The 18,404-nt window shown below is 40.1% G+C and overlaps 1 protein-coding gene across 1 annotated transcript; it reads right to left on the bottom strand.

The window, feature by feature from the left end:
• Positions 1-225: 225 nt before the first annotated feature.
• MKRN2OS (MKRN2 opposite strand) lies at positions 226-18,319 on the bottom strand. Its single transcript, XM_050957919.1, has 4 exons — positions 17,125-18,319; positions 10,406-10,455; positions 8,976-9,138; positions 226-2,045 (listed from the first exon to the last, which is right to left on the bottom strand). The coding sequence occupies exons 1-4, from the start codon at positions 17,340-17,342 to the stop codon at positions 1,802-1,804; spliced, it is 675 nt and encodes a 224-aa protein (XP_050813876.1). The 5' UTR covers positions 17,343-18,319; the 3' UTR covers positions 226-1,801.
• Between the last annotated feature and the right edge of the window lie 85 nt (positions 18,320-18,404).

Genomic DNA, 18,404 nt, shown 5'->3' with positions numbered 1-18,404 from the left:
AGCAATATAAAGCACCATTTCATTGTAGATTACACTATGTATAAAATTGAAAAAAAGGGGAAAATATTCTGATTTTTGTGTTTTCCCTCTTTAGCATCTGTACTGTAATTGGAAATGTTTGTCTGGATAATTGCCTCTCTCTTCGAGCTGAATGTCAAGGTATTTATAGAAAGTAGATATCAAGGTATTTATTTTCAAAGAGCAGACCATACTTAATACTTTCAATGCTATTGCACCAAAATATTTATTTTCAAAGTGCATAACCAGAGAGACTAAAACTTGCCATATATTTATTTTCATTCACAAAGTGTATTCCGATTGGTAAAAGCACAGAAGGTCCTTGTTCTGAGCCAATCAGAAATTCACCCTTAAGCAGAAACACATCTCAAGGCCCCTGCACAATTTAAGTTCCATTTGAACTCTCAAAATAGGGATTAAGTAGTACAGTGGGTTTGTGCTTATCCTCTGAACAGGAATGAATTTCACCCTAATGAGAACTTCTTGTAGTGTTATGATTTTTTATTTTTGGAGTGCTTGATGTTAAATACAATTTTAAAATATAGTAAACAATGGCAGAAGGCATTTACGGCATTAAGAAATAAATAGAAATGTGTAGTATAAGATGTTAAAGAATGCTCTTGGTTTTTATACTTACTATAACATTTATGCAAAGGTATAAATTAGAGGTGGGACAAAATTAAGAACCATTTATTAGAACCCTGGAGAAAACAGAACTTGGATTCTTACTAACTCTGGCTGAGCTTTTGCAAAAACTACTAGGAGAAATAGGGCCGCACTCTGCTCTGTTACACTGATGTCTATCTGGATTAACTCCAGTGAAGTTATTCAGGGTTTAGAACAGTGAAAACTAGCAGAAGTTGGCCCATAACAGGTCTGTTTCTGCAATCATGCTCTATCTGTAAAACTGCTGTTCAGTCTTTTCAAATCCTTTAATTTCTTGTTGGGGGACATTCTGACGAGTCCACTGCTAGTTATGGACACAACACCCTGCAAAACCTGTTGGCTAGTATAAAATTTTTCCAGTAAAGTACAGAATACTTGCAGATACTTTACTGGACAATAGCCCTTCTAGGGAGAGAGAGAGGAGTATAGTTTTTACTCAAGCTATTTATTTTTGCAAGTAAAAATATGGAGGTACAATGTAGCATTTACTATGATAGTACTATAGTTTTGCAAGGAACTGAAGGAACAGTGCCACTTACTGGTAAAGTTAAAACTTATTCAAATGCCTGAAGTAGGTACAAAGTGAATATTGCAAGTGAGGAAGATAGTGCATGTGACCAGTAATTGCAGTGCTTTCTTAATTCAAGTAGTGTTTTAGTGGAGAAAAGTGAACAAGGTCACCGTTGGTTTTTCTGTCGCAAACTTTGTTTTTCTGACCCTAGTCAAAAGGTAATCTACATTTGTTATTTTAATTAACAACACTTACATTGTCTACTACAAAACATGACTGCACTCATACAACTTTTAGTGTGATATAGCAAACAGGAACACATATAATTTCCCATGTGATAGTACTCAAGAAAGTTAGCTAGCTGCAGGCTGCAAAATTTAAAAACTCCCAGAAAACTCTCATACAAGTCTTTTCCTTCTTGTGTCATGTTAATGTCTCGTAAGATTATATATACACACACACACATCTGTGTCAGACACATCAGAGTTCTACTGTTAGTTTTCAAATATTGCAGGAAGGAACGTCCGGTATATAGAGGGAGAACTGAAGCTTGGACCCAAAGATTTCCTATTTAGGGATTTGTTTTCACTGCATTGCATGTGTGTTTTAATGTAACAATTTGTCCTCTTCAGAATTGTTCTGTTCTTGATCAGGGCTGTCACCAATGTAGAAGTAATTTTTGGCTATCTCCCAGTAGACAGTGATATACTTGGAAGCTTTCCTTGTCTGTGGTATCACAAATCTTCCTGTGAATTCACTTTTACTCATTGGCTTCTTACCTTGTGCAGTCAAAACACAGTTAATAAATGCCAGTGCATAGGTATAACAATTGTGGTAGTGTTCATCATACCTGTGAAACAGATAAACAGGTTAATGAGACAAACTAGTTCTTTAAATAGTATGGGTAAATTGGAGATATTTTATTGGCTGACATAAAGAACCATACACCTTCCAAAAATGCTAAAGTTCTCTTAATGCTCAAACTTAAATGCACCTATAATAATGACTGTCCCTCTGATGCTCTCAGATGCTGGAAAATTGTGGGCATAAAAAAAAGTGTGGATTCTAAGCACTAGCACAGCGTTTCTCAGATGTGGCCACCAGGCTTTTTGTGCAGCCACATCCTTGGGTTGGGGAGGGCTCCCCCAGGACTGCTAGTAGGGGTTGGGCCCTGTCCCCCTCTGGAGCCACAAATGCTGGAGGGTCAGGCAGGCAGTGGGGCTCAGGCTTCAGACTTGGGGTGGTGGGTGGCAGGCTCATTCCCCTGGCCACGGGCTTTGAGCCCTGGCCCCACGCTCACCCTCCCCCACCCCACGCCCAGCCCACTGCCTCCTCTGGCCCTGGGCTACGGCCGGCCGTGCAGCAGTGGGCTCAGACCCCCAGCCACGTGATCCAGCCCCAGCCATGCAGCACTGACTGCTGGCCCCAAGCTCACCACCCCGCCCACACACACATTGCCCCTGGCCCCCACTTCATCCTCTGGCCCCAGTGCACAACTGCTGGGCTCCAGTCCTGAGACTCTCACTCCGCCCCCGTCACTCCTAGCCCTGAGCTGCCTCCCTACCCACCTCTCCATCCAGGGCTTAACTTGTCCCCCAGCTTGCCAGGGCTGAGTAAGTCTGTTGTGAAGAGTGATATTTGTATGTATGTTACTATCACTTTTCACTGCCTCCCTGCTAGCTAGCAAGTCTGCTGCTGTGATTTCACTTTTCACAGAAACAGACGTAACTAGCTAGCAAGTCTTAAAAAAACAAGTAACCAAAAAAGCAAAAGAAACAACAACAAAAAGGGACAAGAACGTGCGTGTCTATTCTGTTTAGGTCTAGTAAAGAACAAAGAAAACTGTACATTATTTTTATTGAGTCTGTGAAAAAACCCTGCATAAATAAATTACAATGATTTGGCCATGTATATGTGCATATTTGTTTTTCCTAAAGTATTTTAGGAAAAATTATCAGAGCGGCCCCAAGCAATAGTTGGTGGCCGCACTCAGAGGCCATCGAAGATTTTCTTGTGAGAACCCCTGCTCTAGCGTATGCAATAACAAATTCCAGCGTTTAAAATAAAAAGATGGATAGCTTTTACCAAGTTAGTCGTCCCCTTGTTAATTGCTGTACTATTATCCTGTCCAGAAAGCTGTCATCTGCAGCAGTGATGTGAATTGTGCCACAACATACATCTTTCACTGTGGTATTTGTTTGGAGGCATAGTTTAAACCAATTAAATGCTATTATTAATATGTTGATCTAGAGGCATATACTCTGCCTGGCAAACTCCGATTGACAATAATAAATTGCACATGTATTGCAAGGGCAGAAATGCTTTTAAGTAACTAATTGAAATGGTGTTAAGAACATTTTAAAGACAAATTAACATTTTTATATGTTCTTTTCCCCATTTTAACCAAAATATTGTTCTTCAAGTTGGACTGTCCTTTGGAACCACCTAAGCCAAAAGTAGGCTGCAATTATCTGTCTTTTCATCTTGGTAATGTTTCTCAACCTCTCCTATAAGTTAATAATATGTATCCTAAGAATTTTTACAGCAATACTAGTTAACTTGAATATATCTTATCTCTTCCTCCTCCTGCACAGCCCTGGTCGTCTTACTGCCCCTTCTCGCTCTCTCCCACCCTTACTACTGCACTGCCCTTCTGTAAACCCCTGCACAGACCTACTGCTCTGTCCCCTACCTGATTCTAGGCCCTTTCCATAACCACCTCCCATTCCTACAGAAATCTTCCTTCTCCTAGTCCTTTGACTCTCCCGCTCTTGCCTCCTGTATAGCTGTCACTTCTGTTCCATACATTATATACTGTATATCTCCTGGCAAGGGGACCTATGAATGCACAAGACTTGCTTGTTACCCCTGGGCATTTACAAGATTCTTTTGCAACATCCAGTCTTCTGCAGACTTGTAGCATGGAGGACTGAGCCTAGTTCAAAGTATCCTGCTATTTCTCTTCAAAGCCCTTTTGCTTTGGTGCATGATGTATTTATAGTGACCTCTGACTTCTGGTTTGCTAAGCATGTTATTGCCTGAATATACTTGCTTCACCATAGCTTATTGTTTTAGTTAAGTAATTATAAGCAGATATGCTGCACTGCACAACAGCTGGGAAACCCCAGTGCAATTTTCTCACTAGTCCTAGTCCAAATCTAAAATGTTTGGATGCCTAAAATTAGTCTGCTTGTGCCCAACCCAGCAAAGCACATGCTTAAGTGTTTTTGCTGAAACAAGGTCATAATGGGGCATAGCATTGTAACAGAAAATAGGTTCCCTTGCTGTTTTAGTGAAGATAACTTGGAGGAATTTTAGTTTGCCATTGTATTTGTAACTGTAAGCAGAGTCAGGATGAGCGCTACCCTGACATCTGGTGGTGAATTGTAGAGAGTGTGGAAATAATTTTAAGAATTTGCATTGGCATGCACCCCCCCCCACTTAGCATAACCCCACCGCAGCTTGGGATGGGACTGCTTTGTGACAGAAATGACTCAACCTCAGTTGGGTGGTACTTGCTAAACATGGGACATGGGTTCCAAAACCCCATGAATTGAGAGAGAGGTTGGGGACTGGTGTGTGTACCTGATGGTATGGGCCTGGAACACCAATTGCACATCCTCCTCTCTCCAATGTTAAAGAGTAGAGCTAATTTTTAATTCTATTAGGAGTCTATCTAGAGACTGCTGAGCTGAATTCATGTTGGGCCAATGGTGCACCAGCACCAGGGCTCCCCTACTAAGAGCTGAAATCACTGAAAGAGCTGAATTGAGATCACGGAGTGCTGTGCTAACTAGTGGGGGAGCCTGAAGACCTATTGTTAAGCATCTGGCAGAGCAGAGCAGTTTGCAATGTGTTGGAGCAGCCCATGGAACAGTGAGCGGAGTGAAGTGGTCTGCAGGGACAGCTGGAGGAGCAGCACAGCTGGTGTGGTGGAGCTGGTCGTGGTGAAGGCTGCAGCAGAACTCCATGGAGAGGTGGAGCAGTTGGCCCTGGCCCACGTAAGGTGCCCCTTAACACCCTGTGTGGACTCCCGCCCCCCTTTCCCCCCAGGCTGGGGGGGGGGGTAAAACTCTGCAGATAAACTCTCAAATTCTGGGGTGGCACTGACCAGAGACTTTTGGGTTGTTGGACTTTGGTGTGATTGGACTTAAGACCCTAAGAGGAAAAGGACATTGCCAAACGTACCTGGGGGTGGGGTTTCTTTTGTTTGTTTATGGTTTGTGTTATAATCCTGTTTGTGGTGTTTCTCCAGTGGGATGCTGCATTGTTTCCTTCCTTTATTAAAAAGATTTTGCTACACTCAGACTCCGTGCTTGTGAGAGGGGAAGTATTGCCTCCTAGAGGTGCCCGGGGGGTATGTAAGTGTCCCAGGTCACTGGGTGGGGGCTCGAGCCGGTTATGCATGGTGTTATTGAAACGGAACCCCTGAATACTGAACCCGGCCCTTGTTGCTGCCAATTCAGAGGGGCAGAAGGGTTACATAACAAATGACCCTTTATCACATTCATCACTATCAAACATGTTCAGGGCCATCCTTAGGATTTATGGGGCCCTATGCCTGGCAGCAGCCCGGTTCGCATGTGTATTTTAGATCAGAGTGGTCTTTTGAAGCATGTATTTAAAACTATATGTCTAAAGATCCAAGCCTTTAAGGCTAAAGATGAATACTCAGATTGTGCATCTAAAAATCTATGCAAGGATTTTTTTAGAAATGTGATTTTATAATCTTCAGCAACTCACTAATGAAATATTTTTAAAGTAATTTTTAAACTAAGGTCTTGTGTAGACTAACATGTTCTGAGTAAATATTACAGTAATGCACAGCTGTTTTTGTCAGTAAATTCAGATACTGAATACCTGCATCCGAAGAAGTGGGCTGTAGCCCATGAAAGCTTATGCTCAAATCAATTTATTAGTCTCTAAGGCCATGGCTACACTTACAGTTCTGCAGCGCTGGTAGTTACAGCTGTGTTCGTACAGCTGTGTAGGGCCAGCGCTGCAGTGTGGCCACACTGACAGCTACCAGCGCTGCAGTGTGGCCACATTTGCAGCATTTGCAGCGCTGTTGGGGAGTGGTGCATTGTGGGCAGCTATCCCAGCATTCAAGTGGCTGCAACGTGCTTTTCAAAAGAGGGGGGTGGGGTGGAATGTGACAGGGAGCGTGGGGGAGACAGAGAGATTGGATTTTTGGAGCTGACACTGTTCTCAGCTCCCTGCCTTGCAAGTTCTAAGGACTGGAAGACACACAGTGCCTACCTTCAATCATTTTAAAAGTTCTGACCCCTTCGCCCACCCCTCTCTCATTCACTAAATGCAAATTATGCACTCCTAAATAGCCGTCAGACCAGATAAGCATCTGCTCAACATGGACTTCCCCCTCCCCCTCTGCCCGTGTGAGCGTGCTGTTTCTCTCTTCAAGCAAACAGCTGTGAACATTCCAAAGTAATCCCCTGCCTGCCTCCGCTCGCTCAGCAAACAGGAGCTGTGTTTGTTTTTTAAATAAGCAGTTTGGCTGAACTCCGAGCTCCCCCTTTCTTCCGGTTTGTTGTGGACAGGAATTCTGGGATACCTCCTTATACCCCGGAGGTCAATAAAAGCGCTGGTGGGTTCCACACTTGCTGACCAGCGCTGGAATCGCAATCAGGGAGTTGCAGCACTGGCCGTGCTTTGCAAGTGTGGCCACATCCTAAGTTGCAACGCTGTAACCCCCTCACCAGCGCTGCAACTCTCTAGTGTAGCCATGGCCTGAGTCATCACAGGACTAGTCTGTATAACAAAAAGGTAGAATGTAACTTCTATAGCTACTTTCAAAGGTTATGCAGATTTTAGAATGATTTAAAATTAAGGTCTTTAAGTTATAGATAGTTCAAGAAAAACAACATTTTTGTCAGCAAGTGAATTAATTTGCTTCAGTCCCATTTCAAGACTTTGCTTATGTGCCTGCCAGTCATTTGAAAGCAAATTAAAGAACTGGAATTAGAACTAGTTGGCCCAATGCTTGCTGAGGCTCAAAATGCAGTAATAAAACAAGCGCTACAAAACTTAACTTCATGACCAATTTTTTAAAACTTGTTTTTGAATCTGCATAGTTTTGGTTAGTGATCTGAAAAATCTGTATAAAATTTCTATCTATTCTATTAGAATATCTAGAAAGCTCAATATGCCACTATTTAGATTGGATGTACATGGACAGAGTGTGACTGCAGGCACACTTAGGACTAGTAGGTCACTTACTTTTGTGAGTAAGCTGTCTGAATTAAATATTCTTGCTATCAAAAAGGCTTGTAGAAAAAAGTGTAAATACCTAACCCTCTCTCCACCATCATTTTGTTTGACATCAAATTACTTTTCAGAAGAAACACTTATGGGTGGGAATTTAAAAAGTGCCAGAGTAATTGGAAGTCAATGGGACTCATTTTCTGAAGTCACTTAGGGTATGTCTTCACTACTGGCCGGATTGGCGGGCAGCAATTGATCCAGCGGGGATTGATTTTATTGCATCTAGTCTAGATGCGATAAATTGATCCCCGAGCGCTCTCCCATTGACTCCTGTACCCCAGCTTGGCGAGAGGCACAGGCAGAGTCGATGGGGGAGCGGCAGCAGTCGACTCACCGTAGTGAAGACACTGCGGTAAGTAGATCTAAGTTACGTTGACTTCAGCTATGTTATTCACGTAGCTAAGTTGCGTAACTTAGATCGATTTCCCCTCCCTCCCCCCCAGGCCTTAGTTGCTTTTGAAAATTTAACTTGAAATCAAATCCTTTTGATTTCAGCCAAAAAGACAAGGAAGGACTAAAAATCAAATGTTGAAATACACCACTATGTCAGCCAAACATACAGTGGTTAAAATTGGGCTTGGTTCGATAAAGTAACAAGTGCCCTCCCATTGACTTCAGCATTTCACACAATTAGGCCCAAATAGGATATTTAGTAAATTCACTTTTTAAAATGAACATTTAGAGCATTAGCCTTCTCCTTTGAAGCAATAAGTTTGTTGTTTGCCCGTATGCCTGGTGAGGTGACATGCATGTTCCAACCTGACCACATCACTGATAATGCTGTTGTCAGCCATCAGCCTCAATGGAAGTTAAAAAGAGAATGAAACATTCTATGCCAAACGTGATGGTTTTGTTCAAAGTCTGCCAACATCTTTCACTAGTTAATTAGCAAAAGAACAACATTGCAAACTAGCTGGAACTGCTGGAGATAAGCCTGATAGAAATGGAAAAAATATACTGACTACTGACATGAAGTACATCATCTGGAAGTACATTGTGGATGAAAGCGTGAGCCCACTGAAGTCAATAGCAAAACTCCCATAGACTTCAGTAAGGTCAGGATTTCACCCTGTAGATCAAAAGGTAGCTAGAGGGTTGAATTTCATAACCAGTGATTCTCTGAGTACTGAACAGGGAAAAGTCAGTGATTCTCTTTCCACATTCTTCAGGAGCCATGATTTGGTGATGAGAATGTTATCAGTAGTGCACAAACTGATATTGCTAAATAATTGACCTTAAAATGCTCTAGAGGTTCTGCATTCCATCAGAGTTGTCTGTTACTTCAATAATTACCTCAAAATACCCTTTTCTGTTAACAAAGGTGTCGATTTTCGAGTGGTGGTTTTGTAGGAAGGGGTAATTCAGACTGGCTCCTAATGACTGGGTAAATCAATCTCAGCTGTGAGCCACAAGTTTAGCAGAATCCAAAGCTGAATATCCCAGTTCATCATCCTTTGATAATTACTATTCTAGTACATCTATCTGCTAAACCACATACCTGTGAAAAAGCCAGGCCTCTCCAGTAGAGAATTCTTCTAGGTACTTATCCCATTGTTGAAGCAGTCCGTACATGTCTGGCTGCACTAGTGGGATACTAATGCATTGCTCCCACCCAAGTTCAACTCTGTGAATGCCTGTTTCATTGTAATTATACACCAACCCTGAAAACATAAGCAGCAAATTGTCAGCAAGGGTGGAGAATCAGAAATAAAAGTCCACTCTTATAAGATGAGACAGCTAGTTACAACAATACTGCTTTCCCTAATGGCATTATTCATGACAGTACAGTAATTACTACAGCCTGCAGATCACTTGTTTTTCCCCTAAAACATCAAATTATGACATGTCTAATATTGATCATGAAATAGATCATTTTTATACTGTAATTTCACTTTGCATTGGTTAAAAAGTGGAAAAATAAATTTGATCCAAAACTTAGATTTTGAAAAATAACCTTTTGCAAAACCTAAACAACAAAGGTTTTCTTTAAACTCCAGAGGAAACAGATTTTCTTTTAAAATAAATAATTGTTCCTCTGCCATGTTTGCAACCCAAATATGGCAGCATGGTGCTAGTACATTAGAACCTGAAAATGAAATAATCCAGAAAGAGACTATAAATTAAAGTAAAACTGACATCTATTTTCATTGTCCAAGATGAGGAAAAAATGCAAAAAGTAAACAGAACTGACACTGATAAATTAGATTTTTAAAATTCTATAATTTTTAATAATCAGAGGGATTATTATAGCATGTAGGCAACGTCTTCTTTTAACAAATATTTTTAATCTGACAGTTGTCCCCTTAAGATTAGTATGTGCTTAAAAATCAGCAAAAACAGTTCAGCATACTTAATCTCATTAAAAGTCCATAGTACAGTGGGATGCCTAGTTAGTTCTTTGTGCTAGAGATGGACAAACTGGGGCTGTGCTTGGTTTCGAATGTGGGTTCCATTTTTGTCCATACTTCCAAAATGTGTGAGGTCTGGGGAGGATAATGATAAATGGTTCTGTTTTGGGGTCATCTCTGCTCTGTACTGCAATGTCAAGACAGAATCCTGGATTCAAATTCTCAGTCTTGGTGAAATCCTAACGCCATTAAAGTCAATGGTAAAACTTCCATTAACTTCAGTAGGGCCAGGATTTCATTGCAGGCCTCTTTTAGTAAAGGGGAGGATGTTTTTTTTTTAAACAGCAAGCCTCATGTGTCACTACAGCAATTCAGAATTGACGACTGGTTTGGAAATGAGTGCCATTCAACCCTCAGCCAGTAAGACTACTTTAGCCCCAAATGTTGGGTCCAGGCGGGTAGAGAGGAGTAAAGCCAAATATTAAATATACAGTGCAAATCTTAGTAAGGTACTGGAGATACATTAGAGATACACAACATTTTGAAAGAGAAGATAAATTAATTGCAATGCCTGTATTACCATTAGTGTTGGATATTCCGACATGGAGATCAGAGCTTCCATCATACTCTCTGAAAGAAAAATAGGGATGGTTTCATGACTGAAAATGTTTTCTTGTAGGTATTGCTTGGCTTTAGATCTGGTACACAAACATTTCTACCACTTTCCCCTTCTGGCCTATTAAAAATATCCTGAAAAGCCTCTTTTCTCTTTTGGTATTTTGGATTCCCAACTATAACCAGGATGTGGACAAACACATGGAAACGAACAAACACCATGAAAAACTTAGATAAATCATAGATTATTAGGGTTGGAAGGGACCTCAGGAGATCATCTAGTCCAACTCCCTGCTCAAAGCAGGACCAATCCCCAAATGGCCCCTTCAAGGATTGAACTCACAACCCTGGGTTTAGCAGGCCAATTCTCAAACCACTGAGCTATCCCTCCCCTTCAAATAAATATTTTCATTCCCAGAAAAGGTTCAGGTTTTGTACACAGGTTTTATTTTATCTAAACAAGTTCACTCATCTCTGATTAGGATGAAACATGATGGACTGATTTAAATAATAGTCATTTAAATCAAGAAGCAGGAAGCTTTTACGCAATAATCAATTTTAATCTTGTTTTCCATCTGTACTCTTTTTTTAGCTATTTTCTTAAAGAAAGGTTGATTCTCGTTGGTTGGTGTAATTCAATACAGCAGAAGCAGAATCTCAGAGTTACAAAATGACTGGTCAACCACACACCTGGAAGTATGCAATCAGGCAACAAAGACCAAACAAAAAAGCAAGTATTGTGTTAAACAAACTACTCTTTAAAAAGGGGAAAGTTTAAAAAAGATTTGACAAAGGTAAGGAAACTGTTTCTGTGCTTGTTTCATTTAAATTAAGATGGTTAAAACAACATTTTTCTTTTGAATAGTAAAGTTTCAAAGCTGTATTAAGTCAATGTTCAGTTGTAACTTTTGAAAGAACAACCATAATATTTTGTTCGGTTACAAACATTTCAGTTATGAACAACCTCCATTCCCGAGGTGTTCGTAACTCTGAGATTCTACTGTACTACTTTTTGCTAACCAGAAAGTACATCTATATACATCTATTTAAGCAATTATATAGCTTGCCATACATTATTCAGCTTCTTAATTTTTACGTTTATTATGTTATAAAGTGGTGAATGATGCATTTCTTATTTACTAGATAATATTTTACTTGTGATTTGTGTCAGGCTGCATTTGGATAGAAATTCAAATTAAAAATGAACAAAAACAGCATTTTAAATTTGTTTTTAACAGTTAAATAGTTGTTTAAATAGTTAAATAAAACTACCTTAAATATGCTGGATACTTAAGAAATAAAGTAATTTATTAAACAAAGGAAGTATATTTGTAGTTAGTGAACTGATCTGATAGCTTCTGGCCACCATGCCTTTTAAGATTTTAGAAATAGTAGGTGAGTGGCAGATACTACCAATTTGGTTGACTTAATGTACCCTCCCTATGCACATGCACGTCATTTGAAAACTTAATATGTCTACTTTAAGATGAGGTATATTGTGGAGTGGTCAAGTGATGCTGTTATCATAGATTTGGGATAAACAGTGGCATCAACATGTTTAAATGACATCTTCAAAATATTTGCATTCATTTGTGTTAGTTTCATGACTATGTATTATTTCAAGTCATAAAATTGGACTTTTTTTGTGACCTCAAAGCATCACAATTTAAAGGGTAAAACAAAATAATAATAATAAATTTGCACAGGTATCCTTGAAATGTAATAGTGCTGGTGACGTTTCTAATCAACATCATTATCATCATCCTGTTCATCATTAAGATCTCTGTTAAGTGTGCATGGGTTAGCACAGTCTATTGCCTGGGCATGTACAAAGTTCTGTGCAGGGAAGATTGTTCTGACTACAGACAGTTGATTTTTCTCAAGTATTTTTTCATGGCTCGTTGGTTCAGAGTATGGTCTAGGTTTTTCTAATACTGCACACTGCATAAGAGACTTGGATTGTCCATGGAGAGTAAGTGACTTTTTTCTTTCCCATGCTTCAGTGATATTTTTTGTGATGCTTCACTATCTGCATACTGTTGCTGAAATACCACTCTAGCCATTGAATGGAACATATTCTTCCCATCAGTTATCTCTATGTTGATGTCTATATTATCATCTCCTTCACAAATGAGATTTCCACCAGCATGAAGTGATACAATTCAATTTAGAATTTAGAATGCCTGTAGTCAGTTTTTGCAGAACTAGTAATTGATGCAGAATCCATTAAGGTGTAGTATGTCAATTAAATGGTGAGACCCAAATTCATAGTCTAGCTATGCAGCAAGACTTAAGAGTAAGGCTGCGTTTTAGTCACAGGTATTTTTAGTAGAAGTCATGGACAGGTCAGAGCAGTAAACAAAAATTCCTGGCCTTTGACTGTCCATGACGTGTACTATATGCCCCTGACTAAATCTTGGGTGCTCTGGGGCAAAGGGTGGCCCAGGAGTGCTGCAGGTGCTCGGGGGGGGGGGGGGTGGAGGGGGAGGACGGGCAGCAGCGCATAGCCTGGGACCCCCTCAGCTGCTAGGGGGCAAGAAGTTGGCAGGACTGGCAGGTTCCCTACCTGGCTCTGCTTGATTCCTCAGAAGCAGCAACATGTGCCTCAGCTCCTAGGCAGAAGCATGGCCAGGGAGGCTCTACGCACTGCCCCCACCCTAAGTGCTGGCTCTGCAGTTCCCATTGTCTGGGAACCATGGCCAATAGGAGCTGTGGGGGCGGCGCTTGCAGGCGGAGGCAGTGCACAGAGCTGGCTCGCCACACCTCCGCCTAGAATGGAGCCAAGGGACATATTGCCTCTTCCTGGGAGCCCCCAAAGTAAGTGCCACCCACAGCCCTCACCCGTACCCCAAGCCCTTGCCCCAACACTGGTGGTCTGAGACTGCCCCAGCAGTGGCCGATGTGGTTGGCCCATGGGCTGACCGAGCTGCTCAGGCAGCCCCCAGTCAACCACACTGGCCGTTGCAGAAGTCACAGAGGTCCCGGAAAAAATCATAGAATCCGAGACTTCCATGACAGACTCGCACTCTTACTTATGAGCAATGGTGTGATAATTTTGGAACTGTGAAATACTATGCACTCTGCAATTGAGAGGCACCTTCTTTGAATGTCTTCTGAAGGAAGATAGAATGAGTATCTATCAACCAAAGGACAAACTCCTGCACCAATGGGGCACAAAAGTAGCTGATCACTGTAAACTACAATTACCTGGCTTTAAGTGATATTCTGAGGCTTTCATTTTTGCTATTTCAGAACAAAGGATTGAAGTGGCATTATTCAAAACTTGTCAGTTTGAAAGCTGTTCATCAAGCCCACTCGGAAGAGCAAGATCCATAAAACAAACGGATGATTTAAGTTGCTGCTTCAGATTACTAGCAACTTGAATAGTGTCAGCTAATATTATTGCATTGCCTAGAACAATGGTTGATTTGCTTTGTCCATGCTTTGCATGGAATGAAATTGCAGAACCACAGTGTTTTTTCTAATCTGGCATGTAACTTGCTACTGAAATAGCTTACTGTTTCTACATCTGAGGGAAGTAGAACTTGATAGCTAGGACAGGAGAAGAGCTTTCTTGTTGTACATAGATGATGATCTTATGTCTTCAATTAGCTGATAAAATGAAAAATCATAAGGGGACTGTATTGTTGCAGAGAAACTAGATGGTTTTGCTTTAAGATTCATTTTACTCACACAGGAAGAAAGGCAGGTAGAGTGATAAACCGCATCTTAGAAATCAAGTCTTCCACAGATATTCTGTACAAACATGTCATCATTTGCTCTTTGAAGTGCTGACTTCCTTAGATTGGTTGCTTTCTCAAATATTTGTTTTATGAAGTTGCTTGTCTTTTCTGTGTGTTTTTCTCTCAAGTGAACAATACAACAGGACTAATCACTGGAGGATGTGTTTTCTCTGGTGGCTATAGAAGCAGGTTGAACATGATGTTCTCTGATCAGATTCAGAGTTTTCTTTTCTAGATTTAGTACAACTCTGACGTGCCAAATTCCACTTGCTTATGTATTTCTGAAAGCAACCCCTGTGACAGAGTATGGGTGGCCTATCATCTAAACTAGAAGACCTATACAGTAGTCTTCAGTACAGTCTCTCTCTCCTGGCTATGCCACCAGCATCACAGAATACTGTCCAACACTGGTGGCTTTTGACAGTTTTGCATTTTTTTGATTTTTCCTTGACAAATAACACATTTTACAAAGTTTGTGAAGAGTCGTCTTCTCTTTGATGGATGCTCTAAGGGGTTTGTATTCTCCGTGTCTTCATGTATTATAACTTCTTTGTAGAGGTAAAACTCCCAAAGAATATTGCCCGCATTATCACCACCACCACTTTTCATTTTGTACAAGTATACAGACTTATGTTACAGTAGATCTATATGTTAGTATCAAAATTGCCATTTTTGTTTACTGAACATTTTGATTGATTGAATCGCAGTAGGACGCTGCATATTGTCATCTAACACTAATACTTAAGTGTCACTGAATTAAAAAGCTAGTTTCTAGAATATTTCAAAGGTTAGTACTGCATGCATAGGCAGTTGCATATTAAAACAGTATCAGGCAGACTAGCAGCTACATTGTAAGTACAAAAGCTAACAAATGGAGAAGCTTAATATTAGGAACTCATATGTATTTATATCTATCCACTATGCAGTATAAACTATGGGCACACAATCTACTCCAACTGTGCACAACCTTCACTGTGAGACTAATCTGGTCAGCAAATTTCAACTGAAAATATAGAAAACTATTGTAATAATTTGTAAGCTACTTTGACAAGAATATGCAATGTGAAAACATTTCATATTAGCATACTGAAAATGTTGATAATCACCATTTTTGCCACACGCTAAACAGCTTCATCGTTTAAAAAAAAAAATTGCCCATGCAAAACCAATAAAAATCTTGTAATGCATTTTTGTTTGGTAGCTTTGACCAATAACATTAAGGTGTTGAAATTTAACTTAAACAGTAAAAACTACAATCAGTCATATTGCAGTGTTCCTGGAACAGCACAAAAATTATGCTATAATTTTTTTATACTATTGTTTCATCTCGCCTATGGATGCATGGCACCCCTTGACAACTCCAAATCATACCTCATCTAAACAAACAACATAAGCTTTCAAATTATATATGATGTGGGTGTGTATAGGGTGGATACACTAAACTCCTGAGATATGGCTCTTTTTGAAGAATTGCTGCGTACCCACGAAAGCTTATGCCCAAATAAATCTGTTAGTCTTTAAGGTGCCACCAGACTCCTTGTTGTTTTTGCATGCCTATAGTAGATCTCATCCTCTCTCACCTTGTTTTTATTCATAGAGTGGAGAGGAAAACAAATGTTCCTATTTTTTTCAACTCCCAGTTGGTTTTTCAACTTTGAGTGATCTAGTCCACTGGTGGACAACCTGCGGCCCACATGCAGCCCATCAGGGTAATCTGATTGCAGGTCACAAGACATTTTGCTAACGTTGACTGTCCGCAGGCACGGCCCCCTGCAGCTTCCATTGGCCAGGGCCAGGCCTAGGCCTGTGGATAGTCAACATAAAGCATGTCGCGGCCTGCAATCAGATTACCCTGATGGGCCGCAGGCGGCCTGCGGGTTGCCCACCAGAGATCTATCCAGTGCAAGGAACTAGTTGAATAAACTGGAATGAAGAAAACATTTTATCTGCAGAAGAGGCAACCGCTGTCAAAAGTTGGTATTGCACTTCAGCAAACTGGACCCAGACACTTAGCCAGCGACTTCCACCAGTTCTGTGCTTTGACTTTCTTTAAAGCTTTGGCAGAAAACATGTAATGCCTGGTGTGGTGTCTTTTTTTTACTATTTAATTTGAATTATTTTAATAGAATGTAGCATGTTTAGGCCTTAAAAAAAGTTGTCATAATTTCAGTGAAGTTTATCTTTAAAAGAAAAATGTATTTAAATGAAAAACCCAGCAACAAGGGAGGGATGAGCAGAATAATAACCCCAGAATCATAGTGTACATCTCACACTGCAGAGCCTTGGCACACTCATAGATGAAAAATCAAGGGCCAGATTGCCTCTTTCTGACACTAAAACTGACAGAAGGAGGTTCTGGGAGAGGAACTTCATTCCGTTTGATTTAATTGAAAACTCATTCTTTAAAAGTAGTAAACACTGGCATCTTTCCCTCAAAGGCAGAAAACTGGTATACATGTATAACTCATTGTTTTACATATACAGAAACTTTCAACATCATCTTTAATTCTAGCTTCTGAATAAAATGTCATGTAATTTTATATAAGATTTTAAATTAGAACTCCCCTATGTAATCAATAATACAATATGGTCCAAGCAATCTTAAAAAAACAAAACAGCCATGTTCCTGTGTATATACATACACCTGTGTTCAGTTTGATACATATTAGAAAAATTACCATGAGAGACAAATCCTGAGGATTTTACTCAGTTTCTACTCAGGCAAAACTCTCATTGAATTAACTGGGAGTTTCCCTGATCCTGCAAGGCCTTAATCAGGTAGGTTTTGCACACCTGAGTAGTTCCAGTGGCTTTGGTGGAACTCTTTACTTGTAGGATCAGGTCACTGGAAGCAGTAAATACATTTAATGTAAGCAAATGCTATAAGCAAACATTTGGAAACACTTCATTTAGCAATGGTAACAAAACAAAATATCCATACCTGAGAAATGTTCCTGTAGTAGGTTTAAGTAAAAATGAACATTTCTGCCTATGCCCATTGACAAATGGGCTAGGAATGCTGACAGGTGCATCTTCCAGTCTCCTGTAGTTTAAACTCTGCCCACAAACAGGGCACAGCTTGGGCACATAGGAACAAAATATGTCCTTCTTACAATGGCTGAATTTGATTAAGCCTTTCTCTGAGTCCAAGGACTGCATTGCTTCAGCCAACTACTTGTGCAAATAGAGGGAAGCTTTCTGAAACTACCTTATTTTGCACCCTATCACAGTCTCACCCAGATCCCAGGTGGATCACTGGATTAGGAATGGATGTTATTCAGTGATGTCACTCAGAATGACAGCCCACTTAACCACTCACTGTTAGGATAACTAGTAACTGGAGACAATGTTTGGACAACCTCTTAAAGAGCTAGTGTTCATTTTAATATTATACTACATTAAGAGTTGGGTTGAGAGTTTTTTCAGTGAGATGATATACACAGTTTTGCTTTGGCTTGGTTCTTGATCATCCCCTCTAGCTCTGTGTATCTGTAGGTTTTACAATTAGCAGCTTAGAACACAAAGTACATATACAACACAATGCTCTTCAACAGCGAAGAAAACACAGGCTAAACAAGCTCATGTGTTGCTTACAGGTATTAAAGCTGAATTGTGTTTGCATCATTTCCTCTCTGTAGATTCTAAAAAAATGTTTTTCTTAGTTCTGAGAATGGTACTGTTGCTTTTCTGGTAATAAGTCATACCTGTTATCTCTATTTTAGCTCTGAATTCTGTGTCTGTATATGTAGTAATCTTCACTATCATATGATTTATAAGTTACAGGGTCAAACTTAACCCTGGTGTGACTCCACTCTCTCAAGTTAGTAATTAACCCTTGCTCTGGGTTTCTCAATGCAATCATTATCTTCTTCCTTTTGACTTCCAGGTTGTGAGCTCTTCTAGGCAGGTACGGTATTCATTCTGTGCCTTGTGTACAGCTAATTTCTGTGTTGCTTTATGAATAAATACCAGTAATAGCTGTTTCCTCACAATATATAACAGAACTAATTCCAGTGACTTTGTTTTCTACATAAGAACTTAATAAACAAGGTCTTTGATCACTTTGTTGCTCCTACATGAACTTGCTGTAACACCTTTTACCAATATCCAAAGCCTAACACAGAGTTAAGCTATCTTTAGACAGAATTCTTTATTTCTAAATTCCAGGCCATTGCTTTAGGGTTTGTTTTTTATTATTATTATTCCTTGCACTGGATATTT

This window comes from Gopherus flavomarginatus, chromosome 6 (assembly GCF_025201925.1).
Source record: "Gopherus flavomarginatus isolate rGopFla2 chromosome 6, rGopFla2.mat.asm, whole genome shotgun sequence".
Taxonomy (NCBI): Eukaryota; Metazoa; Chordata; order Testudines; family Testudinidae; genus Gopherus; species Gopherus flavomarginatus.
The sequence above is the reverse complement of the archived record's forward strand: the minus strand, read 5'-3'. Positions and strand labels throughout refer to the sequence as shown.

Bases quoted from the DNA above. Each gene is read 5' to 3' on its own strand.
- MKRN2OS (XM_050957919.1), bottom strand. From the start codon at position 17,342: ATGCAGTCCTTGGACTCAGAGAAAGGCTTAATCAAATTCAGCCATTGT. The intron at 10,456-17,124 runs GTATGGATATTT...TTTTTCTTTCAG, and splicing joins ACTACAGGAACATTTCTCAG to AGAGTATGATGGAAGCTCTG. The intron at 9,139-10,405 runs GTAATACAGGCA...TTATGTTTTCAG, and splicing joins CGGAATATCCAACACTAATG to GGTTGGTGTATAATTACAAT.